Source organism: Passer montanus, unplaced genomic scaffold (assembly GCF_014805655.1).
Source record: "Passer montanus isolate IOZ18808 unplaced genomic scaffold, ASM1480565v1 scaffold66, whole genome shotgun sequence".
Taxonomy (NCBI): Eukaryota; Metazoa; Chordata; class Aves; order Passeriformes; family Passeridae; genus Passer; species Passer montanus.
Genome location: NW_024371704.1, coordinates 974,854 through 989,820, shown reverse-complemented (window position 1 = coordinate 989,820; position 14,967 = coordinate 974,854). Strand labels below are relative to the sequence as shown.

Genomic DNA, 14,967 nt, shown 5'->3' with positions numbered 1-14,967 from the left:
GAAGCCAATGGTTTCTATGAAAACAGAGAAGGGCATCACTTTTCAATACCTCTGTCTTGCCATCCTGAAGACTTCAGAGTTTTTTCAGGAGACACTGTGGTTGGATGGCTCCTGTACTGGGAGAACAGGCCAGATATCAGTGATGACATCTGGCATATGTTACTGCACTATGTAGATCACCTATGGCCTAATGTGAGAGATGACAAAAGATAATTAATTATGATTTCATGCCTGTGATTCCTTAAGGAAGCCGTAGTTGGTGTGTGTGGAATATCAAGAGGCATGTACTGACTCAGTGCCTGAGAGCAGGAGCTGAGTGTTTTGGAAGGAGCAATTCCACCTTCTAATTGCAGCCTTCCAGCCAGAGCAATGGTTTTACTTGGGGGTATTTGAATGCACCTTTTCTGCTGGCTACCATGTGAAGTGAGGAGATAGATCCTTAGTAATGCTGTGAAATGTGTTCCTGTTCTAGCAACCAGGAGCTGGCTTTGTATCACACAGTGTGTCTTGATTTTCACACAGCCGTAAAATCAAGGTTTTTCTGTTCACACCAAGGCTGTACAATAACTTACATTGCTGTAACTTCTCTAAATGCTGTCTGTTTGTTTCTTTCCTAGGGTGTCCGTGTTTACACATTCCAGGGTCACGTGCATTCCTGTAATCATGCTACATTCAACAGGAAGGTAAGTTCTGCATGCAAATTTCCTTTATTTTCTTCCCTTTAACCATCATGTTCCTTGCTCTGGTCCACACTGTCCTGCTTCTTGGTGACACAGAGACCTCTGGGGCTGGATTCAGAACCAATGATGGCTCAGAGTAGCCCCACCTGCTAGCCAGACCAGAGCTCCAGTGCCTGTTACAATAGAGCTGCCCCCAACTTGCTGCTCTCTCCTTCCTCCTTTGACCAGTGCATGATGTCTAAGCCATTCTCTTCTCTTGGGATCATTTATTACTTTATTCAAATGAATTTTTTGTTGGTTTTTTTTTCCTGACTGGTTAATTTATAGTTGTTGTCTGAAAGGAACCTTTTTGACTGGGATTGGTGACAGACTCCTGTCTGAAAGACTGATAACTTTGGAAGGGGAGGAATTTCTCCCCAATGGCCCTTAGAGGCCATATGAAATACTCTGAAATGACCCAAACATTTCTGATGTATGATTCCTGCAGCTCTCCTGGCCACATTGCTCTTTAAAGCTGGTGTGTAAGTGCTGAGGCATGTGCTAGCATCTGCTGCCACGAGCAGCCTTTTCTCTCAGAGACCATCTTTCCTGAAAAATAACTTTGTGGTGTCCCTGCTTCCTGTGCTCCCACTGACACCTTCATTACAGGCAGAGCAAGGTACTAATTTTTCCTGCTGGAGATCCTGAATATTCTCCTCATGCTCAGTATCAGCTGCTGCTTTGCCAACTGCTCTGCCAGCCCTGTGTGTTTGTAGGGCAAACCCCAGGGGCTGGCACAGCAGAAGGTATGGGATAAGCTGATGTCAGGGGGGGGAATAGGAATTCCCAAGGCATCTTAATTCTTTCTTGGCTGTGTGCATCTATCTGTATTTGACAGGCACAACCTGCCTCTCAGTGCCCTGAGACACTGTGGTGGGAAACAGAGAGTGTTTAACAGGATGTCTCGGTTTGAACAGACAGGTGTCTGCTAAGGAAGGCAGGAGCCTCCCCTGAAATAGAGAATGTAAATCCCCTCCCTCTGAATTGTTATGATTTTGCAATTAAGGAGCTCTCAGGCAAAGATATGGGAGTAGGAATAACAGTTATTTATTAGGGAAGAAAATAAAAATGAAATAAACAATGCAGTGACACAAAACAGCACTGATAGAGTCAGAACAGGCCCTGACACCCTGTGGGTGAGGGTTCTGCTGGCAGTCCCATTCCATGGTGGCTCAGCCCTCCTGCAGTGCCAGGAAGAGAACTGCCCCACCTCTGACAGATGGGAAATAGAATTCACACATCTTACAACACAGGAGCAAGCATGATGAGGGAAATCCTGTAGAGATACCACAGCACTGTCCTTAATGTGAGTATTAATTCACAAAGGGCCTCCTGTGACTTATAATGATTAACAGAAAGACCATGTGTTGATAACTGAAAAACCACATGTTGATAACCTTCCAGATAAGCAAGGAGTTATGGTAAGGAACATTACAGCTGACATTAACTCTAGACTAAAATAAATGGTTGACATTCTCAGTGATTGAATTAGTAAAAATGGAAACATTTGGTGCAGCATTGGTCAGAGTGAGTGAGGAATATAACTCCAGAAGCTGTGATTGCAATTGTAGAAGTTAATTCTGCTAGTGAAAAATTAAGTAGTAGCCCTGAGTTGTACAAGTAACAGTTGTCCCACTGGCTGGCTAGCAAAGCAAATGCTATATTTCAGCCAAATATAGCACTTGAGAACTATTTTCTTATCCTCTAGTGCTTGCTCACAAAAAAAATTAAAGTAAATTAATTTTAATTTAATTGCTCCACCTTAAGCAAGCTGATTAAGGTGTTTTGAGTGTCAGTATTTTTGTTTAAAAGTGCATATTTTATGAGGAAAAATGTTTTTGTAGAAACAGTCATCTTTTCAACAATACTTTCATAAAAAAGATTTTGAACATTGATTGTGGACTGTTTGGACAAAGTACAACATTACTGACAGAGTGTCCAACCTAATGCTTGTACCTGGCCCAGGAAGTCTACAATGACAAAAATGAAGGCTGATTGCTGAAAAAACCCTTCTTAGATTTTGTTGTTATGTTTTCTTATATCCTAATGTCACAGGTCTGCACATGCCATGCTTTGCCAGAAGTGTTGCCTGCATGGTCACACTCTGTTAGTGCAGAGCTGTAGTGGTGAGAGATCCCAAGGGATTCACTCCTTTTTCTGCTTGGACATGGGTCAGTTTGAGTGGGCTCCTACACCACTCCAGTGGACTTGTGCTAATCCTGTCTCAGGCTGCTTGATGCCAAAAGAAGTTTAAAAAAAAATATGAAATTCTAATTACACAAGAACAAGGAATAAATTTTCTAGTTAGATCAGAAAAGCATCCAGGCAGTATGTCCAGATATTAAGAGGTATTTTTGGGGAAGAGTATTGTGTGAAGAAGAAGCTAAAAAGAATAATTCATTTACACAAATTGAATAAATCCTCATTAAGGTCTGTGAAACTGATTAAATCAGAGTTATTTACTACACCATGCTTCTGAAACTGTAGTTAATAGGTTTTTTGGTTAAGTGGGCAAGGTTTGCAGCCAGAACTCTTATTAGTTCTGAGATTCCCTAATTAGCCTGTTCTCTATGGAACAGAGCTGCCAGCTTGGCACCTGGAATGTGCCCGTTTGTTGGGTCCTGCCTTGCTGGGACACAGGAGTCACCATGCCCTGCAGAAACCTCTGCTCTTGTGGTTATGTCAGGACTTAACAGATAACACTTCCAGCAGCATTTAAATCCTGCCATTTTCCAAGTTGGTTCTGTGCCTGTGGAACTTCTGGTAAAATTTGAGCAAAATTCACATAGCTGCTTTTAAATTGAAGATATAGAAAAATGCACCTTTCCTCCTAAAAGTTACTGATACCATCCCTTTCAGTCCCATGTTTCCATAACTCAGTAACTTTGCAGAGAAAAATGTTTGAGATATTTATTTTGCACTAGGGTATGGCCCAAGCAGCATTTCAGGTAAGCTCTGTTCCTCCCTTGCAATGGTAAATCACCTCTGCTAATGAAGTATAAAGGCTATAGATGCTTGGTTGAGTCATGAATTCAAATCAGAACAAGGTTTGCTCTCTCATGTGTAGGTATATATGTGTTTGTGTCCAAATAAAAGTATGCCAAGTGTTTGCCATGCTGTGTTTGTGTCATATCTGCAGGTTTAGGAATCACTGCAGTTTCCCTAAAACAAAACAAAACAAAAAAACCAAAGTATTTGTAGAATTACTGGTTATATTAAGAAAACCTAAAAGACTATGAAAAATATGCTTGAGAACAACTGCCCAATTTTACCTCCCCAGGCCAAAATGCAAGCAGCATCTAGGTCATTCCTCCATTGATTTACTGAAGGGCAAATAATGTCAGACAGTTTTTAAACAAAAAAAAATAATTTCAATTTTGTTTACCTCCTCAGCAGTCCAGTTGGATGTCAGCTACCATTTAGCTGGGCCAATAATATTGATATTTGATGTCAGTTCTTATTCATTACTGCACCCAAATGATGCAAAAGTCAGATCTCTCAGATGTTTCTATGGATAGCCAGATAAAGCCAGGGATGTCTGACTGCATCTAACAGACACAAACAAGAAAAGAACAGAATACAAAATAAAAAACCTATCCGGTCCTATTGTTATTTATGTATTCAAAATGTTCACCTCTTTGCATAAACTCAAAGCCAGTTGCTTACAAAGGTTACCCAGTAATATCAAACATGTTCAATTATACATGCAAAAGGGCTAATAGGTTCTTCCTCTAGTTTATTTCTGTCTCTATGCATAAGAAATATAATTACAGAACTGAATTACATTTTAAGTACAGATTTTTATTATCATTAGTTAACCATTTTCAGGCCATCAAACACTATTAGAAGTGGGAAAAAAATCTATTCCATCTCTCTGTCATGTCAAGGAACAAAATCTGTGTCAAAATACCCCCCCTTCATTTGGTGGCAAACAGCTCTTTCTGATATTAGGAATCACTCTGAAAATTGTTCTGGAATTCACTTCTACATCCATTCTCTGACATAGCCATGTTATTCCCTAATTTTGGAAGTAAGTTTCCTGGAGTGCTCCCTCCCCTTGGCCATCCTCTCTGTGTTACCCACAGACCCTGCAGTTAGCACTGGGCTTGCTTTACACAGTATGTGCAGACCAGATAACATGTTCTGAGGCCACTCGAGTAGAATGGGGTAGAAAAATGAATAGAATAGAATAGAATAGAATAGAATAGAATAGAATAGAATAGAATAGAATAGAATAGAATAGAATAGAATAGAATAGAATAGAATAGAATAGGTCCATCTTTTGATCAGTTTGAATATTTTGGCTCTCCAGCTCCGATACTCTTAATGTAGAAGTCTGGATAAATATGTCCACCAGATAGCCTAGAAGTAAAAATATTCCTCTGGATCTTACTGTGAGGAAACTGCAATATGTAGGGACTTATTTAACTGTTAAAAGCCAAGGAAATTCAGAATGTATTGATTTGGAAGGGAGTGGCTCTCCTGAGTTACTGTTTCCCTGTGTCCTTGAGAAAAGAGACAGTCTCACAGCCAAGGCCCTTCAGAGGGATTTAAAAACCCACAAATCCAGGACTGATTTTTAAATGTCACATCTTGTTTGTGTCATTCAGTTTCCCATCACCATTTCAGGTTTCTCATCAGAGATCATTTGCAAAGAAAAACTCAGTAATAGATGTCACACACCTCGATAAGCCAAGGGCAGAGAAAAGCCACGTGCAGCAGCTGGTGGGCACTGAGAAACCTTCAGTGTCAGTAAATGCACGGGCTGCTGCTGGAGTTTGCCTCTGCACTCCTACATCACACAAAATGCAGTTCCTCCACTCTCTGCTTGTTTTGTCTTCCTGGGTTATTTTTGGATCAAAATCCCAGTTATAATTTCTTCTGGGGAAAAAAATCATTAAAACTCTTAGCCTAGCAGCTTGCTTCATCAAGGCACAAGTTGACTTTGAAAGCATGGCATTACCTGTTTTTTCTATTCTCTCTAACATATATAAATACATTATATATAAATAAACATAAACCTGTTTGAAGATTCTAAACCCAATCCCGTCAAGTTTACAAACTCTAAAAATACACAGCTCAAGAAAATCTGCCTTTTTTTGTTTCAAGCCTTTGCATTATGAGATGTGAGATGAGCTCATTCTGCCATTGGATGTCTCTTCTCCAGCCTCAGGGTTTTCATCCCTCTTTTGTTTGGACAGGGGTGGATTTGGGGCTGTCCTGTGCAGGCCAGGGTTTGGACTTTGATGAGCCTTGTGGGTCCCTTCCAAGCCAGGATATTCTGTGATTCTATGATTTAGCACAGAGTTGATTTTTTAGTTCTGATTTTACAGTCCCCTCTGGTGCTCTTTGTTGTCACCATTCAGGGACTCACAGTAAAGCCCAAACTATCTTGTACAATTCACCGAAACAAACGTGGGGAAGCTTAGATTTTAGAAGACCTTCTTTTGCTCTTCCTCATGGCTGGCTCTAGGAGAGTATTTCAAACCCATCAAGAAATTAATTCAGTACCCATCTAGAAATTCAGTGCCTGAAGGGAGCCTACAGGAAAGATGGAGAAAAACAAAGGCTTGGAGTGACAGGACAAGGGGGAATGGCTGCAAACTGACAGAGAGAAGGGTTAGATTGGATATTGGGAACAAATCCACATGATGATGGTGTAAAAGTGGAATGTGGGATAGGAAGCAAGGCAGGTGTCTGCCATCACACTATCTCATTCATTTGTTTGGAACCAGCAGCAAATGAAATACTTAAATATTTAACTTTTCTAATTGAAGCTTTTAATCAGATTTTGCTCATGTAAATATTTGCACATGATGAAGCTTCGTCTCAACACTTGATGATAAAAATTTGGGGTAGTACACTGACATTTGGATTCAGACAGGTCTGTAAAGCCCAAGAAAAAAAAAAGTGGCATCATTTTTAGATGGCTTTGACATAGCTTGGGTTTGAGTAACTTTAAAGACTTCTAAAAATTCTTTAAAGAATTTTATATTCTAGGTCATATTGGTTCTTGAAAGATCCTCAGCAGAAACCGATAATAATTGACTATACAGTATTTTCTTTTATGTTTTCAGACTTTATATTTACAAATATAAACATACTGTTATGTCCATTTGCTGCTAACTAAATGAAACAGAGATTATCTCCTTTAATGTGATTTTGTTTGCTTATTTCTGTGTTCTGCAGTGAATGTGACCCTCTGTGTATACAGTACATGAAGCAAGTACTGTTTAGCATGCAGAACCACAAGCACTGTGGAAAACTTTGCCCTTCTTTCTTAGAGGAGAAGAATTAATTTGTGTATCCTAAGGAATAAGGATTTTTTCTAAATTGCATCTCCTGGCCCAGCACGCCAGCCTTTCCTGTGGCAGATGTACACCATGGGTCCAGACCCCTGCATAATTCATTTTTTACCAGCTGTTTCTTAAACTCTTCTTTTTGCAAAACAAACAAAATCAGAATGCAGAGGTCCACCTGGATTCTTTAAAATTCAACTTCCCAAGTGCAGTACGGTCCACTGTGCCTCTCTTTGTGGCATTTCATGGGAGATCATGTTCTAAAACACATGAGAAGCAGCACAGCATCCCCACCTTCTACCCTGTGACTCTGTCATGTGACAGTGACGTTTTTGACAAATTGTGGAACTTTTACCTGTTCTGCTGTTGCTGTCACTGCCTGGACTGGGAACCACTGAGTTGTGAGGCCTGAGACACCTCTTGAAATAGATGCTATTGGATTTGCATTGGTTACCAATGGGCAAGGAACGGCTCTTCCAACAACATTTGTGCAAAGCTGTCTTCAAAAGGGCTTAAATTACATGTGGGGAAGAGAAATGGGATTAGTTTAGACCAGTTTGGTAAGAATACATTTAGCACTTATCAAATCGTGGTCAAAGGGAAGCAGGGTGGCTAGAACAGTGCTGGATCTGTGGTGCAAATGATGTGGCTTTGTAGAATACCAAACTAGATTTAAAATTAATTTATGCAAGCATGAAAGTAGGACCAACTTTGGAAAGGCTTCTCTGTTATGAAAATGCAATTAATCTGTGGTTGAATAAATATCACTGTTAGAAGGTACGTGAATATCAGATTGATTTAATCTGAAAATAATTGAGAACGCACAGCTGAATTCCATCAGGGGTAGGAATGCATATTGTTTTGGTGCTGTGTTGGGTTTGCAGGTCAAGGTTTGCCATGCAGACAGATGGCGCCATTTCAGGCAGGCCATGGCTCAGTCACGGCCCTGTCAGGGCTCTCAGCAGGCTCTGGATCGGCTGCCGCCATTTCAGGCAGGCCATGGCTCAGTCACGGCCCTGTCAGAGCCCTCAGCAGGCTGTGGATCAGCTGCCGCCATTTCAGGAAGGCCATGGCTCAGTCACGGCCCTGTCAGGGCTCTCAGCAGGCTCTGGATCGGCTGCCGCCATTTCAGGCAGGCCATGGCTCAGTCACGGCCCTGTCAGGGCTCTCAGCAGGCTGTGGATCAGCTGCCGCCATTTCAGGCAGGCCATGGCTCAGTCACGGCCATGTCAGGGCTCTCAGCAGGCTCTGGATCAGCTGCCGCCATTTTGAGGCAGGCCATGGCTCAGTCACGGCCATGTCAGGGCTCTCAGCAGGCTGTGGATCAGCTGCCGCCATTTTGAGGCAGGCCATGGCTCAGTCGCTGCCATTAGGGGCAGGCCGTAGGTCGGCCACCACCATTTCAGTGGCCCAGAGGCTGTCAAGGACTCAAGCTGACAGGGGAATAGAGCAGTGGCCATCCTGGTGGTTTTGAGCCAGTCAGCCATTTCTCTGGTCTCCAACAGGTCTGTGGGGTCTGTGAGAACTCTCAGGTCAGTGAGGGCCATGGGGGCTGTGAGGGCTGTGGTGGGTGTGGGGGCTCTGAGGGCTGGGAAGGCTTTAAGATCTGTGAGGGCTGTGGGCTCTGAGGGCTGTGATGGGTGTGGGATCTGTAAGGGATGTGAGACATGTGGGGTCTGTGGGGGCCATGAAGGCTGTGGGGGCAGTGAAGGCGGTGGGGGCTGTTGGAGCAGTGGAGACCGTGAGGGCTTTGAGGGCCATGGGGACGGTGAGATCCATGAGGGTGGAATGCCCTGTCCCGCCTGGTGGGCTCAGGAGAGGGTGGTTTGATTTAATCTGGGCATGGGAAAAACAACAAAATTTTCAGGTGGTTCAATAACAAACTTTGACTTGCAAACTTTAGAACGTTGATGTAGAATAAGGTACTGGCAAAATTTAAAACCACATCCAGACTGAGTAAGGCACTTCAGGAACTTTAACATTCCCAGACACGACAAGGCATGTGAGAAGGCATTGACTGGAATTTTTCAGTTGGGCTTACAAACACATCTTAAGAAGGAGAAGAAAGAGACAGAGCTCATCCTGTTTCCACCCCACTTCCCACCTGGTTGTTTTGAGCCTGTTAACCATTCCTCTGGTCTCCTACATAAATTAAATAATTTTTTTCCCGGGTCAAGTCTGCTTTGTCCATGGCAGTGCTTGGTGAGTGATATCACCCTGTCTTTAATCCAACCACACAACTTTTGTTCTGTTTCTCTCTATCCTGTCTAGCTGAGGCAGGGAATCACAGGGTGGGTTTGGGGGACACCTGGGACTCAGCAGTGTTAGCCCACCATAGATATTTAGCTGGTTTTTTGTGAAGTAGTTCTCAAAATAATGGGATGAGATTTGTTGAACTGATCATTCTTTCACCTGAAAGACATTAAAACTGTGAGAGAGATTCATACACTTAACTGGAGTTCAGAATTGGTAAGCTTCTGTGAATACATTTCTAATTTTCTTTGTGCATTTAGCTCCCCTTACTAAACACCCAAAGACAAGATAAGGAGGCAAATATTATGTTGGACTCGATGATCTTAGAGGTCTATTCCAACCTAAATGATTCCATAATTTTATGTATTCTTTTTGTGGTTTCTCTTTAAAAAAAGCACATGTACTTTACTGACACTCATTTTCTTTCAGTGACTTAGGTGTTCTGCATTTTAAAAGGAACAATTTTGCATTTCAGCAATAGATCTCTTGCCACTAATTCTAATTTATGAATTTAAGAAAGTATGTATTATATCTATATTTTAACATTACTGAAGTGAATAGTACTAAGTTTTTCACGTTTCGAACTGAATGTCAAAAAAATCCCTATGCACAAACATGGTGTTGTTCAGGAATTCTTATGCTTGCTGCTCTCAGGAGTATCAGGTAGTGATGGCACCTAACTTTACTTTAGTCATGGTATCTCCCAAAAATACAGAGAAAAGCCAATAATGGCAGTTATCATTCATCTCCCCTCACTGCACAGCACCCGGAATTCAGACCCTTCTATGATGGTTAGAAAGGGAAAAACAACACTGATTATTTTAAACCTCTCTGCAAAAGCTACTGCTCCCTTTGCAGCACTGTTTCAAGTGCAATGTCAACTACTGTGAGCAGGAACTCTGCAGGGAGTGCAGTGGTTTCTTATGTAAATTTATGCAAAGGGTTTCTGCAATCCTAGCATGTGTTGAGCTCCTCAAACACACCACCAGGCACTTCCTGCTCCTTGATGTGACAAAGGGAACAAAGATTCCCTGGTTTCACACAGCAAGGGGAAAGCCTGCAGAGTGCATGTACACAGACTAGAGACCCGTGATCCGTGGTTGTTTTTGAAAGTCAGTAGAATTGGAAACTGCTGCAGCAAAGTTCTGCCATTCCCATGGATTACTTCTAGTGGAGCTCCTCTTTTGGAGAACACAAGGGGTGTTCTGAGTCTCCATATGATGCCCTCTGAAGGCTGACCTAGAACAGAGGTTCGACAGAGTTAAAGAATAAAGCAGGGATTTATTAAAAGGCCTCAATGGATCCACCTTGGGCAGCACAAGAGCCCAGCCAGGGCTGCACCCAAGATGAACCAAAATGGTCACAAAATGGACTAGTGCTCACGGGGTCTCACACTTCTATAAGTTCTGGTCCATTTGCGTATTGGAGTTAATTGTCCAATTACAGCTTTAGGTTATGAAGTCCCATCCTTCTTGTTTTTCTCTCTTCAGTCCACATTGTTCATGCTTTTGGGTCTGAGATTTGGATCATTTGTCCTTGGTCCCCAGCTAGAGAAGGAATTGTTTTGTCTCCCTGCTCTGTGCAGAGAGCTCACCATGCCCTAATATGAAGCTCAGAACTACACACTAAAGCAGCACAGAATGTGAAAACTATAAAAGCTAAAACCTGAGGCATCACATACGCTCTGAAAGCAACAATGGCTACCTTCTTAGGTCAACTTCTACTAGTTCTACTCAGTGCAAAATCAGGAGTTGTTCATTGACAGCTGCTAAGAAATTTGGAGGATTCTTCTGCAGGAACCAACAGTGGAGCTTTGAGATTATTGTTTTTGCATCAATATCTTGCGTTCTCCTCACCCCCACAAGAGCTGGTGTCTCACCAGTTCCTGGCTATTCAAAGCTGTAAAAAAGTCACTGGGAGTGAGTGCCAGAGCCCAGTTTCATGAGCTCTGGGTTTTTGAAATATAGCTGGTCCTCTGCAACTTTGATCACAATGCAGAACTCAAAACTATAAAAGGAAAAAGGTAGGAAAAAAGCAGATGTGAAAACACTGACACTGCTTGTTAATAACCGTTCATCACTGCTTTCCCCTACTCTGGATACACATAATTGTTAAAAATGGACCACTGCACTTTGGAAGTGTAATCAGTGTAGCTCTGTACTTTTGCCAGGCTAAGTAATTCCATGGCTTTCTAAAAATATGCTATTTTCATTTGAGCTGTGATGTTTTAAGCGTGATATTTCAAAAATGGGTGGTGATTGATTAGTCATTAGTCTAATAATGGACTGCATCTACATTTTTCCTCCATCTTTATCATATTTTACATAATTCATTTGGATTAATTGGACATTAGAATCTTTTTCCTTGAAACCACTACAGCACTTCACCCACCTCTGCCTGGATTCTCTTGGGATCCCTCTGCTCTTCCTCACTGCTGCTCCACAGTGGGATGGGGTGGCACAGGGACAGGGCTCTGGACGCCTTACCAGTGTTTCTCATTATTTTTATGGAGAGTATTTAGTTTTTGCATTGCCACAAGGCCTGAGGTAATAACTCTCCTCAGGTTTCTGATGTGCTTCATGCTGTAAATGTGGGAGGTAATGACTCCTTCTCTTAAAAACATTCACTTGAATGTGTATGGAATGGGGGTACAGTTAAGTGATTTAGGAGATGTCCCATGGGGAACCTTAGAAATGCAGCTCATTGGAGCCTCTGTTTGTTCCTCATGTGGCCACCTTGCCTACTGGCACTTAATGGTGAGGAGTTCCCACCAGCTTTGTGCACACAGAACAAATCTCCTTTTGCTGGCTTCAGAGCCTGGGAACAGGACTGGCAGGACAGTAAGAAACTCATCAGCCCTTTGTCATGCCCAAGCTCAAGCAGGTTCCCAGGAGTAATGGCAAGGGGCAGTAATTATTATTATAAAGCTTCTCTCTGGCTGGGAAGGGGCCTACCATGGATCTGTTGCCACTGGGGTTGATGCAAATGTCAAAGTCATCACAGGAGTCCCTTAAAACACACCTCATCCAGCTGCATGTGTCCTGAAAACAAAGATTGCAAGGCAGTGAACTTGTCATGGTGAAAAGGAGTTGCTGTTCAGTCACCGCTTCGCCTTTTTAAAAATACTTGCAAAAGGTGATGGAAAAGCTACTGACCTGCCTTTAACTGTAAAGAGGATGCTCCTGGGAGGAGTCCACTGCAGTTTAAATTAGATAAAGCAGCTTTATGTGGTTCATGTATTATTGATCTTTCAGCAATAAATCCAGAGGTGTGTTTATAAGCAAGAGACATAATTATGCAGATTTTCATCCTTCTCACAGGTGTGAAACAGCAGTTTTCAGGGAATATTTACCTAAAGTGTACCTGTTGATTAGTCCCATTGCTAGTCATTAATACTTAGAAGGAAAAAAATGCATTTTTAAAGAAAAGAGAAGAGGGGAATAGATTTTTTTAAAACTTAGTGGAAACTAAATAAATCTTTTCATTCCTGATGTAGTAATTATTTGGTTTGTTGCAAGTGTCAGTTGAGATTGGAATTGTGATGTATATGGAGCTGAGCATGTCCATTTTTAATGGGAGGTATTCTGGAATATAAAGATGTTCATTAAGTTGGCAGGAAGGTAAAGAGTGGAAGATGTAACTGTGAAGGCAATTAAAGGACTTGCAAAGTCCTTTAAGTAGAGCCTGGAACAGAGCCAGCCTTTGAATGCAAACTAATTGAATCCTTGTATAAATTCTTTAATTACTCCAGCGTGCACACACGAAACAGTACCAGCTTGATTCTATAGACTAGGCAGCAAGTCTGACCAGCTTTATAGAATCATTCTACATGCTCTCTGATTAAAGGAGCTAATGAAACTGGGCTGAGCAGCAGCAAGTGTAGTGTGAATGGAAATCAGAACAAAGGGAATCTGCTCTTGCACCTCTTCTCCTTGGAACTCATTGTCTCCTCCTTTTACATGTAGGAAATCAGTCAAGCCCTGATGGTCCACCACGCTGTTCAGTAAAATACGGCATCCAAAATACATCATAAAAAAAGACTTTAGTGTGGTGAGAAACAACTAGAAGAAAACCATGAGCAAAGCAGGGGGTTCTTCAATGAATGACTAAAATAATAACTGTAGCAGGGATGAAAAAGCCAAAAGCTCACAGGAGAATTTAAAGTGATTCTGCCTTAAAAGCTTCTGAAAATGGCCCATGGCCAGATGGAAATGAGTTCATTTAACATATGACTTATCCTTTTATTTTTCTTTGAATGGTGTGTAACTCCAAATAATTTTTCAGCTTGGTTACAGTCCTGGTTTATTTCTTCCTATTGCAAAGTTGTTATCCCCCATCTCCAGCTCACTTGATTTGGATAAGGTGTGGAATAGAGCGAAGAAGTGCTGAAGTGTAATAGCCAGCTCACTAACAAAATCATTATGTGATGTTCTCAGTTCAGCAGCTGCCTCGGGATCAGTGATAATTAATGCATTTAGTAATAAGTCTGTGGGCAGAGTGTGTCAAGGCTGATCAAATACCTGTTTGTGTATGTTGATACGTTGCCACCAGAAGTCTGTTTTCTTACTTCTGTTTCCTGATGAGGTGTGCTGTCTAATCACAGAAATCAGGCTAAATACACTGCTGGCTGTTACATTTTACACACACTTTGTTTATACCAGGCCTCTGGGAGGAAGTTGTTAAAATGTCTGCAGGCTTGTGACAGCAAGAACTAGTTGATCTTTGCCACTGAGACAGTGTGTGAATCCTCTGGAGCAGAACCATCTTGTCTAGGTCGCCCAGCACACAGCACAATGAGATGATCCCAGGGCAGGTTTCTCCAGCACTGCTGCTCTTCAAGGATCAGGGGCCTCATCCTTTCCAGTGTGGCCACAGATCCCAGAATCACGGAATAGTCTGATTTGGAAGGGACCCCTGAGGATCATGGAGTCCAACTCTTCAGTGAGTAGCCCATGCAGGGGCTGAACCCACAGCCTTGGTCCTATTAACCCCAGGCCCTGGACAACAGAGCCCAGAACGAGTGAGGGCAGTGCAGTGCATCCAGCACCCATAAACAGTTGGGCTGTGGAAATTCCTGCCAGAGAGGAGGTTTGTTCACCTAAGGGGTCTGTAGTAGTAATGGGAGAAAGTAAACATGGCAGAGAATGGGATGGCAGGATTGTGAGATAGGGGGGAATGGGTCTTGTGCTGTGCCAGCTACTGTAGCAAAATTAATGAATAGAAGGGAAAACCTGTAGTGCAAGTAAATGAGAGTGTTTGCCTCATAATTATGCCACTAGTAACGATGCCCACGTCAGGGCCAGTGAGAAGGTCAAAGTCAGCTCTCCATTCTCAGTCACTTTGCAGCAGGGACTGTCTCTGATCAATGTTTGCATAATATCTGTTCCAGGGATGCATTCCCAGTGCTCCTATGATCTATCAGCTGGGCTGTGCTGTTGCTTACAGGAGAAATGTCATATTGAAAATCCATGGGTGCAACTGTAGGTGACACAGGGAGGAGCCACAGAGCACCCACTGGAGTGTCTCCTGTAACTGCCCTGAGTGGATTATGTGCAGCCTCACTCAGGTGGGCTGTCCATTGATCTGGGTCAGAAGTGCTGAGCTACCCAAGCTGTAATTAAGCAGATTTATTGAACTCATTTATTGGACACATACAAAACAAGTGTGAAGGTGCATGTTCTAAACCAAACAAAAAC

The 14,967-nt window shown here is 42.3% G+C and overlaps 1 protein-coding gene across 3 annotated transcripts in view; it reads left to right on the top strand.

Annotated features, from left to right (window-relative positions):
- Positions 1–14,967, top strand: part of SPAG16 (sperm associated antigen 16) — a 360,194-nt gene that overhangs the window by 240,332 nt on the left and 104,895 nt on the right. For all 3 annotated transcript variants that reach the window (XM_039728694.1, XM_039728693.1, XM_039728695.1), the window contains one exon: positions 618–683. In XM_039728694.1, coding sequence (XP_039584628.1) covers positions 618–683 — 66 coding nt within the window. The remainder of the gene's footprint in view (positions 1–617; positions 684–14,967) is intronic.